The sequence below is a fragment of the Neospora caninum genome, chromosome VI (assembly GCF_000208865.1).
Source record: "Neospora caninum Liverpool complete genome, chromosome VI".
NCBI lineage: Eukaryota > Apicomplexa > Conoidasida > Eucoccidiorida > Sarcocystidae > Neospora > Neospora caninum.
This window is the reverse complement of record NC_018392.1, coordinates 1,144,919-1,158,913: the sequence shown is the minus strand read 5'-3', so window position 1 is coordinate 1,158,913 and position 13,995 is coordinate 1,144,919. Positions and strand designations below refer to the sequence as shown.

The 13,995-nt window shown below is 51.7% G+C and overlaps 2 protein-coding genes across 2 annotated transcripts; both read right to left on the bottom strand.

The window, feature by feature from the left end:
• Positions 1-3,107: 3,107 nt before the first annotated feature.
• NCLIV_016840 (AFL091Wp, related) lies at positions 3,108-6,201 on the bottom strand (the record flags this gene model as incomplete). The annotated part of the gene is made up of 6 exons (XM_003881876.1): positions 3,108-3,206; positions 3,825-3,964; positions 4,373-4,585; positions 4,862-5,048; positions 5,527-5,786; positions 6,126-6,201. 6 exons carry the CDS (start codon positions 6,199-6,201, stop codon positions 3,108-3,110), a joined length of 975 nt encoding a protein of 324 aa, XP_003881925.1.
• Positions 6,202-10,705: 4,504 nt separating this feature from the next.
• Positions 10,706-13,679, bottom strand: NCLIV_016830 (putative ULK kinase; the record flags this gene model as incomplete). Its single annotated transcript, XM_003881875.1, has 8 exons — positions 10,706-10,725; positions 11,275-11,347; positions 11,663-11,759; positions 12,251-12,330; positions 12,596-12,649; positions 13,147-13,309; positions 13,417-13,510; positions 13,661-13,679. The coding sequence occupies 8 exons, from the start codon at positions 13,677-13,679 to the stop codon at positions 10,706-10,708; spliced, it is 600 nt and encodes a 199-aa protein (XP_003881924.1).
• Positions 13,680-13,995: the final 316 nt, after the last annotated feature.

Genomic DNA, 13,995 nt, shown 5'->3' with positions numbered 1-13,995 from the left:
GCGCGGATGTGTCTCGCGAACTCGGCCGTGTGCGTGTATCGGCGCCTTTTTTTTGCACGTCGGGCCGTGTTTTCGACTGACTTACTCCTGTGCGACAGAAAACCTCCTCCTATGCACGGTGACTCTCACGCGGCTGATTCCTGGGACTGCAACGACGCGATGCCCATACTGCGCTGCCACAGCCAAGGCGGAGTTCGCTGGCCAGCTGTGCCCAGTTTGCGAACTGTCGGAACTGGGAGCTCGGGTAAGGCATGGAGAAAGACTTTCACCCCCACAGCGGTCTCAATGACGTTTATGACTGGGTTTCGTTGCAGAGATGCCTGCAAGCGCAGGAGACGTGGTCTGCGCATGTGTGGAAGTGGACTGGGCTGTGCGTATCAATGTGCGTGGAACCGACGGGGTGTATCGAGGAGGTCATAATGTCGAGATACGGAACGCGGGGTGTCCGAGCAGTGCCGGACAACGGCGAGAACGTCCCCTCAGACAAAGCGCCGAAAGTGCCCGAAACCGATCGTCCTTGTTAAGAATATAGATCATATTACTTCGATAAATAAAGTTACAGCTGACAAGGGCTGCAGCGCGAAGTGGAAAGCCACGGTTGGTGGCTGCTCGGTGGAGCCGACTTGAACGATCGTCTCGTGCATTTGCGCTCCCGCTGGTTTGCGTTGCAGGTCGTGGGTCTGCAGATTCAGCCTGCTGCCTGAAACTGAAATGCCAAAAGCGCAAGGAACTCGGAGACCAGATGTGTGGACCATACGGCGGCCTGTCGTGACCAAGAACAAGATTTCCGAGCGCGATTGGCCGCGCGCGCGAAGACTTCGTGCCCGCGAGAAGAAGCGGGCGGCGCTTTGCAGGGCCAGAACTGATCTTCAGGTCTTTCCGCGGTGAAATTCTGTCGGATCTGGGGGTGTCCCGTCAGCTGGTGCTATCCGATTTCAAGGCGATGGAGCCTGCGGATATGCATATGTGTATGCATATATTTTGTATATACGCAAATTTATCTGTATATATATACATATATGCATATATATATATATATATATATACATTCATATATACGCGTATGTGAAAATGCGTGGGGGGTGTCGAGGGAGGAAACGCCTGGTTGTGTGTTAGGCGATGCATGGGAGGCGTGGAACTCTGGAGTTTGCGGATCACTCCTTTTCTTGGTGTCGTGGTCACGACCTGTTCCGGGTTCGCAAGGACTGCGGTTGAGAAGGAAGGATGAATGTGAGATTTCCAAGCTTACCCCGTGACCCACCCCCCTCGTCACGTAGAGGGTGTCGGGAATCGTTTTCCATGAGTGAGCGGGAAGCTTTACTTTTCAAAACCAGGCTACGCGCGTCGCCACTGTGTGCACTGGGGTGTCGCCTATTTCCTGGGAAAATCAGAGTATCTCCTAGAAACTCCCACGCCATGCACTGTTGATTAGGCGCGACAGGCGGAAACACACACAAGAAGCAAGACAGCCATGCCGGTTGTTTGCCGTAGTCAAACAAGCGAGTGATTCGCAGATACAGGAATTCAGATGTAAGGGAGCGCTTCGTGCAGTCCATCGACGCGTTTTGGTTGCAGGCGTCCCCGCCGGCGTAGCCACCGCAAAGGCATGATGAGGCGTTTGCCAGTGAATATCCAGAACGACGGACAACTCTTCGAGATCTGCAGTGGAACATATACCGCGCGCTTGAACGCGCGTCACTATCCATCTACCTAGACATCTCCCGATACCTTTCATCCGACGTCTGTGTGTCGCGACCAATATATTTCTTGAAGGATTAACTGATACGTAGCGCGAGATCTGATGTAGTCTGGCTGCATACCTCCCATACAGATCGACGAGCAGCTATAGAGGGTGTGAATAATCCAAGCATGCAGACGGCGGGGATCTGACAGAAAATTCGGTTCCGCGAACCCCCCGGAACGCCGTCTTGAAAAGACCCGCCGCGTTGTTTGCACGATACGCCCAACCCTGGACGTCAGTGAGAAGGCAAGCAGTGTCGAAAAGAGACTGGAGGCTTCGTGTTTCTTGGAAGTTTGCTTTTAAAAGTGGAGCGGGATCTACCGAATGACGCTTTTGACGCTACAAGGACGCAACGCGCAGTCTCGAGGACACAGAGTGAGATCAGTGATACCTTCGAATCCGAGGATATCCGGGGGATCAAACCCCCCTTCCCCCCCCTCGCCGGGGAATTCTCCACAGAGCTTGGAAAGGCGTTCTCGGCGGCAGTGTGAAACGCCTTTCGACTACAGCGGGAACTCGCGCTTTTTGTGGAAGTCGTAGAGAGACTTTATGTCACACGAGGGAGATCCTGTGCTGTGTTCTGAACGGCGAATGCGAACTCTGTGAAAACTGCTTACAGCTTCTCAAAGTCTTTGCAAAGTGGGACAAAGCTGGGACTCCTAGGTTCGCACGTACGCGCGCGCCTTGCCACGTGTGTCCACTGCGTAAGCTCGCCTTGTCACGTGTGTCCACTGCGTAAGCTCGCCTTGTCGAAAGGCGGTCGCGGAAGGAACCGACATTCATTTTTTCTCCAAGAGACAAAATTCGTTCCAAGTTTTTATCCATCGTTACGTGTGTGTGCACGGGCACGTGGAGCATCCGGTGCTCCACCATTGTTTGTTTCCAATCGCGGAGCGTGAGCTCGCTGACGAGAGTAAACAAAGGAATTCTTTGCGCTCAGAGCGAAGGAAACACGCAAGAAAAGACAGAAACGCCCCCACAAAATTCGCCGCAGTCGACCCGAGGGACCGTGACCATCACTTCCTCCTTCCCCCGGAAGAGCTGATAGGCTTCTGTCAAACTTTCTCGTGCGCAAGCTCTCCAGTACTCTCTCTCTCTCTTACACCTTTATATCGCTAAATGCCTGCAAAGATTGATTCACTGGGCGTGAAGACAACTTTGCGATGGGGAACAGAGGAGAGGCGTCCACACCAAAACCACCCTTTGGAAACCTGCTGGTCTCTTTTTTCGACTCAACGCGCGCGAGTCCAGGAAAACACAAACAAGTGGGGTGGAGCTCCAGAACACACATTCTGCTTTGCAGATCTCCAGTTTTCACCGACTCAAAGTGCTCCCAACCGCCGCTCGCGCGCACCCCGTAGGGGGGCTACATGGGCAAGTCGTTTGGGTTTTCGTCAACTTGCCGATTGTCTTCCACGTAAACTTGCTGGCTTCTTCGACTCGACCGGTCCTTCTCCGTGTTGATCTGAACGCGCACATGCCATGACAGCAGTTTTCTGGAATGTTTACACGATCCTCCTCTTCCACCGCAATTCCCGATTCAACTCACTCAGTCACTAGGCATCCAATTTGGAAACGATGGCGTCCCGTGACACTGCTTATGTACAACGATGTAGTTATGTCCGTACAGAGAGGCAACGTGACCGATCTCCAACCTCTACACACCATTCCTTGTCCTCTCGGCAGTTTGTGTTTCCTCGCTTGATGTTTCACATTGCAACCGGCGTTCACTCGCTGCGTTCCACGAATTTTCCCCGCCCTACACGGATAAACCTCGTGTCTGTCGCACGGATCTATCATCTTCCTTCCCCAAAAACTCTGTGATTCCTGAGGAACCAAAAGTACGTAAATATGCACTGGAAACGCCGTGGCGTACGCTTTTTCATCACTGCCTGAAATATCGTGACGCTAGCGTATATCGATATATATATAAGAACTGAAGCAGAGGCAAAAAGGCACTCGGCTAGGAAGGTGAGCATGATGTCCCTTCCCTCCCCCTACGGATCCAAAGACTGAAGGCGGAGAACACGGCGCAGCTCCAGAGCGTATTTATCTTCCTGGTCAAAACCGAGTCTAGGCTTACGAAAGTCCAGTCGAAGATGAAGTCGTACTGATATCCCTCTCTAAAAAACAAGTCTTTGAACAGTCGGCGCAAGTATGCGTAGTCGGGGCGATCCTCGAACCGCAGGGAACGGCAGTAATTCAAGTAGGTGATGAATTCGACTGCAACAGGAGACACCGAGTCAAAAGGCGAATGACCAACCAGAGAGATGCTTCCTATGCGTGGGTTGTCCACCGCTCCTCGATGGTAAATAATGCGAACGCAAGCATTATTTTCAAACGGCCCTGCCTCACGGTTGCTCGAACTTGAGCTCAGGACTTCACACATGCGTATACACCCGAGAACTGCGTCTAGTTCCCATCCTGTCCTTCGTCCCCTCGTTTCTTCGCGTCTCCCCCTCGTCAGTGCTTCTCTCAACGTACACTGCAGTTAAACCTAGTCCACATGAAAAAATGCCTCATCAGTGCAGCAGACAGATGGCGTTTCACACATATCTCTACACATTCTATAGACACCGGAGACACCTACAGGAAACGAACGGCTTGGCCTACGTGGCCCACAAAACTTACATGGGAAGTGTTTGCAGAGAATTTCAATTGGAGTGGACATCTTCTTCTCCATAATCTTGTCGTACTTATCCTTCTTCGTCGTCGCTTTCAATCCTTGCCACGGCAGCGAGCCTCTATTGAAGTACATGAGAACGTAGCCCAGCGCCTCCAAATCGTCGCGTCGACTTTGCTCGATACCCAGGTGGGTGTTTATGGAAGCATAACGCGCTGTGCCTGTGACACCGAAAAAGAAGCAAAAGTGAGACTCTGTGATGTGAAAGCGCGACTTCTCCCTCGGCAATTACATGCTCAGGGTACCAAATAACGCAGGAACAGAAGACCACTGTCGCCGGAGCCTGGAAGGCTAGATTTTACCGACGCACGAGACACCTGACACCGAATAATGCTCGGATTGAAAGCGGGTCGAACGCAGTGACTGGATGACTACAGTTGCAAACCTCGCCCAATCGGCGAAACGGAGTTTTTCGTTCTCAGTGTATTGTCGCCTACCTGTCAGATTCTTCCCTTCCCTGTACGGGATGTGCTGCTGCGTCTTGGGGTCTCGGTATTTCTTTGCCAAACCAAAATCGATGATATAGACGACGGACATCTTCTTCCCACGCCCAATCAGGAAGTTGTCGGGTTTGATATCGCGGTGGATGAAGTTCTTGCTGTGGACGAACTCGATGCGATTCAGCTGTTCACAGAATCACAGACGCATTCCAGAAAGCGCCGTCCACTTGCCGACCGCAGAAAATCCCGAGCTCTCTCCGAGAAAAAGCATCACCGACCACCCCACTGATCAGCAGCGTGGGATGCAGTGTCGCTCTCCTCTTATGGTGGGCATGGGCACAGCCCGCGTGTGCCGCGACAGCTCCACAGAGTTGACGGGTCGCAACAAGCTTCTACTCATCCGGTGAAGAGCTGTAGGTCCACTAAAAATTCCCATCTGGAATTCAACGAGATTGCAGACTCTTGCGCGTCCACGTGGTGACGCCGAAGCCGTTCCCAAACACTAAGGCGTCGACACAACCGCGTTTTTGACCAGCCTCTTTAAGAAAAAGAAAAGCCGACCCGCGAACTGACTATTGCAGACGCAGCATATAATCGAACTGCACAGGAGGAGGGAGAGCGGGGTGGACGAGGGCACTGCGTGTGCGTTAAAAGGCACTCACCATCTGATCTGCTAGCATCAGCACTGTCTTGAGCGAGAGCTTGCGATTGCAGATGCTGAATAAGTCCTCCAGGGAGGGACCAAGGAGATCGATAACCATGACATTGTAGTCGCCTTCGATGCCATACCAATGTACCATGGGGATCCCAATCCCCCCCGCCAGCAGCTTGTACAGTTTCGATTCATAGAGCAGTTGAGGATGCTTCGACTTTATAGACTCCAATTTGATCGCCACCTCATCGCCCGTCAAGATGTTTGCACCTGAGAAGGCAACCCACGATTGCAAGGCAGTCCGGCGTTGCTCTGCCCCGCCGAATGTCGCGGAACAGAACAGACGTGTTCGGATCTCACGCCTCGCGGCGGATGCACGAAAAACAGTCGACCTGCCGTTGAAGCATCCGCGGCTTGGAACCTTCCGACGCAAACCCTCCACTTGCCAAGTCCATCCTTTCACAGGGGACACCCGTCAAACGCGTCCGCGCCAGCACCTGGTTTGCGTCTCGCCGGCCCAATCGAGCCGCGAAGGAAATGGCAAGCTGCGGTTCACTGTAGGAATCTCTGTCGGTACTGAGCAGAGAGACCCGAAAGATCCACGCTTACCAATATAGATATCGCCGAAAGAGCCGCTGCCGATCTTCCGACCAAGTCGGTACTTGCCTCCGACCCTGACCTCCATCCTTCGTGCTGTTATCAGGGCCGAATCCAAAGAAGAAAAAAGAGGTGACGACGCCGCCAATCGCCTGTCGCCTCAGCTCTGTCACACACGCCACACCAAGTTCGATTCGCACCAAGCGCTGTCCCCACCGTTTGTATGAGAAACGTGTCGATGCGGCCAAGTCACGGAAGCGACTTGCTACTCCGCGCACGAACCTACCCCTTCACTTGACACATGCGTTTCCCCAACAAACGGTAACGAGCTCAATCCGAAAACCGTTGAAACGTGTCTCACCCCGTCCCCTGGGAGATGTGTCCTGAAGAAATCCCGCTACACATCCGCAATCCCTCAAAAAGGGTCAGCCTCAATTTCGAAACGCACCCGCACAGACACCAGCAAAGCGCGCGACGTGACGCAGCAGTGTCTCCTTACCGCACTTGAAAGAAGCAAACACATGTGGGCGACAGCCGGGAGAAAGATAATTTTCAAGCGGCGACACACGTCTGTCTGGACTAAACATGCACTGACGGTCCCAACGTAGAGACTGCCCAATCATGCACTGCAGCCACACCAGTGTGTCCTTTTTCTAGCCCTGCGGCAGAAACCGTGCGGCCGACACAGCGACACTCAGCAAACCAGGGGAGGGGGAGAGCGCTTCGATAAATATGATCCAGGGTGGGAACGGGTCTTTCAGAAGACATCAAAGACGACCTACAAGTAGCGACGTGCGACAGGGCGGCTCGGGCCGCTCGCCGAGGGGAGCCGCACGCCCCGATGTTGGCAGCAGCGTCTCTTCGAGGAAGTTCCGGAATGGAAGACGGGCGAGCCAGTCCTCTCTCTGCCTCCGGCCATCCACACGCGGGCACAAAAGTGTTCGACAAATCTATATTTTGTAGACCGGCGCTACGCCCACGATGGTTGGTGCTCGTCTGCGCGGTTCAGGTGTCTGTACGTCAGCTGACCGGCAGCCGCTGGTTCCTCCTCGAGATTGCTTCTACTCTTTGTGAAGATGTCGCTCATGAAGAGCAGGTGATTACGACGTTTAAGAAACGTCCAAAGTAGACAACTCCGCAACCTGGTCCCCACAGAAAATTCCACTGGCAGGCGGACGACAGCGAATGAGGTCAGCGCCCGCGGCGTCAGGACACAACAGGTATGGACAAGAACAGACACCAGCTGTCCTTTGCAGCTTTAGAGAACAAGACCAAGAGTCACAAAAGGGAGAGGCACGATAAGACTGGGGGAGGCGCGCAGAGAAAACGACGGACAGTAAGTTACACCACGGGTTATTGGTTACGAACTTGACGTAGCCTTGAGTGCCGCCTACGGGACCAAAGAAGCATCCGCTGAGCCTATTAAGGAAAGAGAAAGGCGTCCCGAACGGGAAGCAGCACCGAGAAATGCAGCTCAGACGAGGAACAGGATACTTTCAGACGGGTGAAGCAGCGACACTCTGTAGGGAAGACAGAAGAAAAGGGTTAAAAAAGTAGGTTGGAAAACCCGTTTCTACACCGGAGCTTCCCGTTTGGACCATCGATAGAGAAAAGGATATGCATATAGCAATGGGAGAAGGCGTGTGTAGCCAAGCAGCTAAGCTTCGACACCCCGAAAAAACGCGTGCGCCACTTGCTTCAGAGAAGACGATCTGGGCACTGCATTCGAGGAACAGAAACAAGTAAAGATCCAAATGTGAGCGCACTCCCCCAATGTCGGCGCATATTTCCACGAGAAAGTGGCTTCGGGACAGCACCAGTATATTTACGATATCATTCCCCGGAACATCATTTGGGGGAAATCTCTGTCATGCACTGACTAGAAGGACCGAATGTAGGGTAAGGCGCGCCTGCCAAACGTTTGTCGACAGGATTCTACGCTCACGAGTATTACGTACGGGGAAAAAAAGGACATCCTCATAGTGGCCAAGAAAAAACCGTCCCCTCTAACGGCATGATTTTCCCGCTCATTCGCCCAGAATGCAACGACGTCGTTCCTGCAAAATCCGCAGCTGCAGCAGCTGCAGCACGAATAACAGCAGACACCTCTTTCGCCTCCTCCATCCAATGTAGCACAAAATCAGTGATGATTTTTTGGGGCATCTCTTTTTCGCTGTATACAACGACACCTGGTACGCTCCTCCGTAGTTACAAGTCGCCCAGACATAGCCGACACAGCCAGCATATTACAAAAAAGGGAACTTTCCCCTCTATCAAGCGCAATGTTGTTTTCGGTGTTGCGGGCGACCACAAAAAAAGCGGGAGGAGTCGGACCGCGGCAGCAGTGACGGGGGCAACCCCCGTTGCGTGATACACCGCGATGCCTGCCTGCGCGCGACTCCCCCAATGCGCTGCTACCACAGAATAACCAACTCCGTACATATCCTGCACCAAGGCTTCCCTTCTTCCACGTACAAAGAACATGTGAGATACGGAACAAGCGGTAAAGCTACTATGGTCGCGTGCGGGGGTATCCTCTTATTCACCTCAAAGCTGTACAGTTTGACGCTTACACTGCCAATAGTTTGATAACAACTTGCGAATAAAAGATGTCTCAAGCGAACAGTGAATGAAAAACCGTTTGTCACACGCTTTGCAGAGACTGCGCGACACCCAGCATAGTCCGCTACAAACAGTAGTGTCTGCGGTGGAACAGCGTTGCAGTTCCCCCTGCTGCGGGCGTCGGGCTGTTTTTTCCAGGCGATTTTTGCCTCTGCCAGTACAAAAGGTTTTGGGTGGTTGCACCTGGCTTTTTATGTTGTGCATTTATCATCCATTTTTGTTACCGGGCATCAGCAAGTTAGGAGCGGCAATCAATATGCAGGTAGCACTGTTTCTTGTCGTTTTGTGTAGAGACCGGTCTCGCTGGAACCCTCGACAAACAAGCCGTCTTTCAGAGTGAGGCCGCGTGTTCCATACTGGGACATTCTGTTTAAAAGCCCTTGAACTTGGATATCATTCGCAGGACGTGAAAATAAAGTTAGGTTTGGTATCCTGCAATGTTTCTGGTTAATCACAGTTATCCTCAGTCAGGGACAAGACACCAGTCCTCCGTCGGAAGGCAATACATCAGACGGTTCGAATGCTGTGGTCATCGGCGGGCTCCCACGGGAAAGACTAACTGCGAAGCTTGTTGCTTGTGTTGTTCCTCTGGACGCGATAAAGAAGCCAGATACAGGAAACGGAATTTAAAGTGATATGTGAGTAAAACCGCCATCTATGCAATGAACTATAGATTGCTGTGCCCAAAGTCGCCTGCATCAACAGAAGTACGTGCCGTGTTCTTTGGCGCAGCGATATCACAACCACTGTCTAAATCAAGCTGTGCGTAATTGGTGTGAATCACACGCGCTGCGATGACCATCTAACAAAATGCAGCAGAAACGGCCCACGACAGGGCTGGGAGTGGAGCCGTCGTTGGGAGGGCAACGCTCGAACAACTAACTGGGGCTTGACCCCTATTGGAACTGCAGAAATTATCGACGGGCGTCGTAGTCGGTTGACGCTCAAAAACGTACTTCGACAGTAGTTCAGACTCAAGACTAACACTGGCAGGCCTGCGTGTGACGGTGAAAAGCCAACTTCAGCTCCACGGGCATTCTGTACCCGGGCCACCTCACCATGCCACTATCCTGCGGGGGCTACGCAAAACGAGCTTCTTTCTTACGGAGTTGACTGTCCTTATATAAACTGTACCGTGGGGACCCAGAAAAAGTGTCAGGCGTTTAACTGCGGTCCGACGCCTCAGATGTTCACATGCTGGGGCACGCTAAATTTTCCGGGGGAACGTATTCGCCACCCAAGTGAGCGAAAAGCCCATCATTTCGACGAAAGGAAAATTGCATCGTAAATTTGGAATTTTTGAGAAAGCAAAGCAACTCTGGTTCTCTCACTAGACAGCCCACGAGCTAGCCTATTCTATGCTGTGTAACACTTCGGCGGCTGCAAGTGTGTTGCCAAACCGACCGAGCAACGACAGAATACCATGCACCTAACGGCAGCAGCATCCGGGCTGCCACACTTATCCCGCCTCACCTTTTACAAATGTTTCAACATCTTAGTACTGGCAGTCGCTTCGTTTCGGTGGTGCAGCCAAAAGGAAGCCCCAGGTCCACAAGTGGTTGTTCTTTTGTGGAAGTGTCAAGGAACCCATAAGAACGCCGAGGCACCACCAGGTCTTGGTCTATGTAGCGTAACGGAGAGGGCGCAGCAGATCCTATGCTTGTTATGAGCTTCGATTTGATCGGGTGGCATACATAAGTATCATCTATTGTTATAGATTGTAGTTGAACCGGAACAGCCTTCATTACGTCAAAAGGTTTCGAATGAAAGTGCTGCGGGGGCGTTTTGTCGCCATTGGGTAGAGCTGTGTCCTGAAGGCAGAACGGATCAAGTAAATAAAAATATTTGACTCTGAAATGTGACCTGTGCGAATGGCGGATGCTTTGCATCTGAAAAACATGGGATGAGCTTCACGCTGCCGCCATGCCCTAGAACACACAATTCAGGGTATGCTACATCTTAGGCCTTTACTACTGAAGACTCCCAGCCACTGTGAAAACAAATGTGGAAATACAAGCAACCCCCAAAGAGAGAAGACTTATCGAATATATCCCCATTCATACGGTATCTCTCTCTTGAAGTCGTTGAGTGTGCTTCTGCAAGAGTCTGACAGTTAAAAGTGTAGTGAAAGGGTTCCCGGTGGAGTAGCAAATGCCATGGGAGCTGGTATACCCACTTTTTGAACACGGGATGTCGGGAACCTCAAACTGTTGTGCCATACACAATATCCCAAGAATCTTTCCACTCTGGAGCTCACCCCCTTGGAACCTTTTTGATTTTCCTTCTGTTGCAGATTCGACTCCGGCAACCCGTCAACCGTGAGAGCAGGAAGGGCGCAAAGCTCCTGTGTCGACAACGACCCTCTGAGCCACCTGTGTTTTAGTGCTTGATGTGCCTGGGGAAGAACAAGTTTTTCCAAATAAATAGGAACAAGCCCGATATATTAGTTTGCTAGACACCAGGTAGTTTCTTAGGTTCCGCACTGCCAATGAAACTGTAGGGTTTCTGAAGATTGCCCTGCACTGGCTACTCGACTCACGTTCAGACGCTTTTCGGGCTGAACTTGAAGCAAGTCCAGAAGAAATTTCCAGGCTCCCGCTGACACCGTTGACCTGCGTAAACAGACGAACATGAGACGGATGAACCGAATAACTTCGAGACTTCCTTGTTCGGTCCGCCGATTAGAAGACCGTGGGACCCAATAAATTTCTTTCTACTTGTTTGCCGCCGGAACGAAATTATCTTTGAGTTACTGCACTAAAACAAGAGGGAACGGTGGCATTATTCGTGAGTGACACAACTTTTCCAGAGGCCGGGGTCTCTGCTGTTGACGACAAAAAATAGCAGCTAAATTTGCTTAGCCTCGTTACGGATCTCCGTTTAAAATGCGTCCACAGTTTTCATCGACTGTGAGACAGACAGCTTACTCCTGTGACGACGGGAGAATACTTAGCTTCCGCTCTATTATCTGCTGGTACAACGTGGTCATCTCCAAAGAGCAGAAGGCGGCGCAGCCAAACAAAACTGCAAAGCTCAGAACACCTACGCTCCACATGTCCGCCTGAGAAGAAATTGCGCACATCACACTTCGATTGCTGCCTAGAGATCATTTCCAGAGGCAGAAATCAAACAAATTAGTCCTACGGCAAAGGAACGAAAAACATAACAGTGCTTTGAGAAAGCGGTGTTCCGACAAGCTGAAGTACTCGTCATTAGAAAAATACGGCTATTGTATTACCAATTGTCCTCCGTTTTACCTGTGGTCTCGTGCCTCTCCCCCTCTTGCCTCTGAACTCTTGCTAGGCGCACCTGGGTATCATAGGGCCTCTGCTGTAGCATTTCTGGGGGCAGGTAGAAATCGCTTCCACAAAGAGAGAGACTCCGATGGAACCTGCCGGACCTGAGGCGGTGGAACAAAAACAACGGAGCTTTTCGCATGGGTGACAGTGACTTGAGTTATATGACAGCCCTGCAGTGGGATCGTCATCTCACGTATTAGCCGACAAGGGACTTACATTTTCTTGGCAAGCCCGAAGTCCGAAATTTTGATATCGAGGGTGCTTCCGTCATCCTTTGCAATGAGGATGTTTTCAGGCTGCGAGACAACGGGAAAGGCGACGCAGACGATGGGTAGTGCTCTCCAGACACTTGCTTTTCAATCGAGGGCATGCATTGAGAAGGCTGCAAAAAAGGACTTGATAGAAGCAAAATCTTTTGTGTATCTCAAACTGGGATCCGCAATCACCGGCTCGCTTTTAACGCCGCATAATATGCTAGAAAACAGCAATCAGGTAAGACAGGAAGTGGTGTTACGGACGGATTGGTCCTATGCTAATACTAAACCAACGAAAAGCACTTACTTTGATATCGCGGTGGATGATACCTCGTTCATGGAGAAATGCGAGCCCGTGACACTGCAGAGCCAGACAAACAATCATTATGTTGGTCACTGCTGCAAAATGGTCGTAGACTCCATCCGGGTAAAGTTTTCACTGTTCAGCTGAGATACGCTGGCTTAACTCTGTGGAATGGATGAGGCGTCATGAAGGTTTACAACTGTGTGAAGTCTTACTATTCTGAAGATGATGCTTCGGGCCTTGTTTTCACCAAGAGAACCATGCCGGTTCAGATAGTCTGCCAGGTCCCCGCCTCCACAAAAATCCAGCACGAGTGCAATGCGCCAAATGCAGCGCGTTCGACTATCATCAGTGTGATGATAACGTCGTTCAATCGTGGTGGTCGAAGGTTCAGATGACGGCAGTGGTGGCTCGATATCTGCTGCAGGAACCCCATTTGTCCCTGGCAGAGAAGAACTTGGCAACTTGGCGAAGGGGAAGGCGTTTGGATTGCTCTTGCCTCTAGACGCTTGAGACAAACAAATTCTTTCCTTGTACGAGTCGACCAGACGGACCAAGCAGGTATGCGATTGGCCGAGTTCTTGCATTATGGAGATCTCTTCCTCGATGCGGCGCAGTGTTCGAGAATCCCAAGTCCAGCAGGACATGACTTTCATGGCGTACCGCTCCCTCGGGTTGTCGACTCTCACGCACTCATAAACTGTGGAAAACTGACCGCTGAAGCCGCGCAACAAGACATCACCACAACGGCAGTGGCCGGTCGCTAAAGCAAACCCGCGCGGAAGCTGGCTGTAATTTCGGTAACCGTGAGCTTGACAGCTTACCTGCCCAAAACACGGAGAGGGTGGTACTTTCCGTCGAAGCCATGCAATCCTTTTCGCTCTGTGTCCCCTTCCCTGCCTCGGAGTCCCGAGCAGCCTAAACAGAAAAGAGCCGGACCCAAACCAGCGCCAGGGTCACAACTGAGAGGCTGCAATCATTGGCCGGGCGAAAGGATTCGTCTTCTCGAACACAGCAAAAATGATGCTTTTTCTCTTCGTGAAAGATTCACATATCGCGTTGGCCTACCTGCTTGTTGGTTCCCCATTATGTCTAGCTAAAGCGCTGAAGAAGTAGGGTTGAGTCAGTCCGCTTGACGCCGCTGTTGAGATAAGGTCACCCCCCCTACGAAATCCGGGAGAGGACTTCAATGCAAGGGGCCGGACGCTCCCTTGAAGACGAAACTTTGCAGACGAATTTACTGGAAGGTAAGATACCCAAAATGGAAAGTTCCACTAAAGTGCAGTGCAGGACAACGGGGCCAGCTGCGTGACCAGTTGCATGCCACTGAAGCGGAAAACAAGACAGTCGCAAGACAGCACCGAGAAGGGGGGGGGGGAGGGGTCAGGGGGTTGACCTCGCGC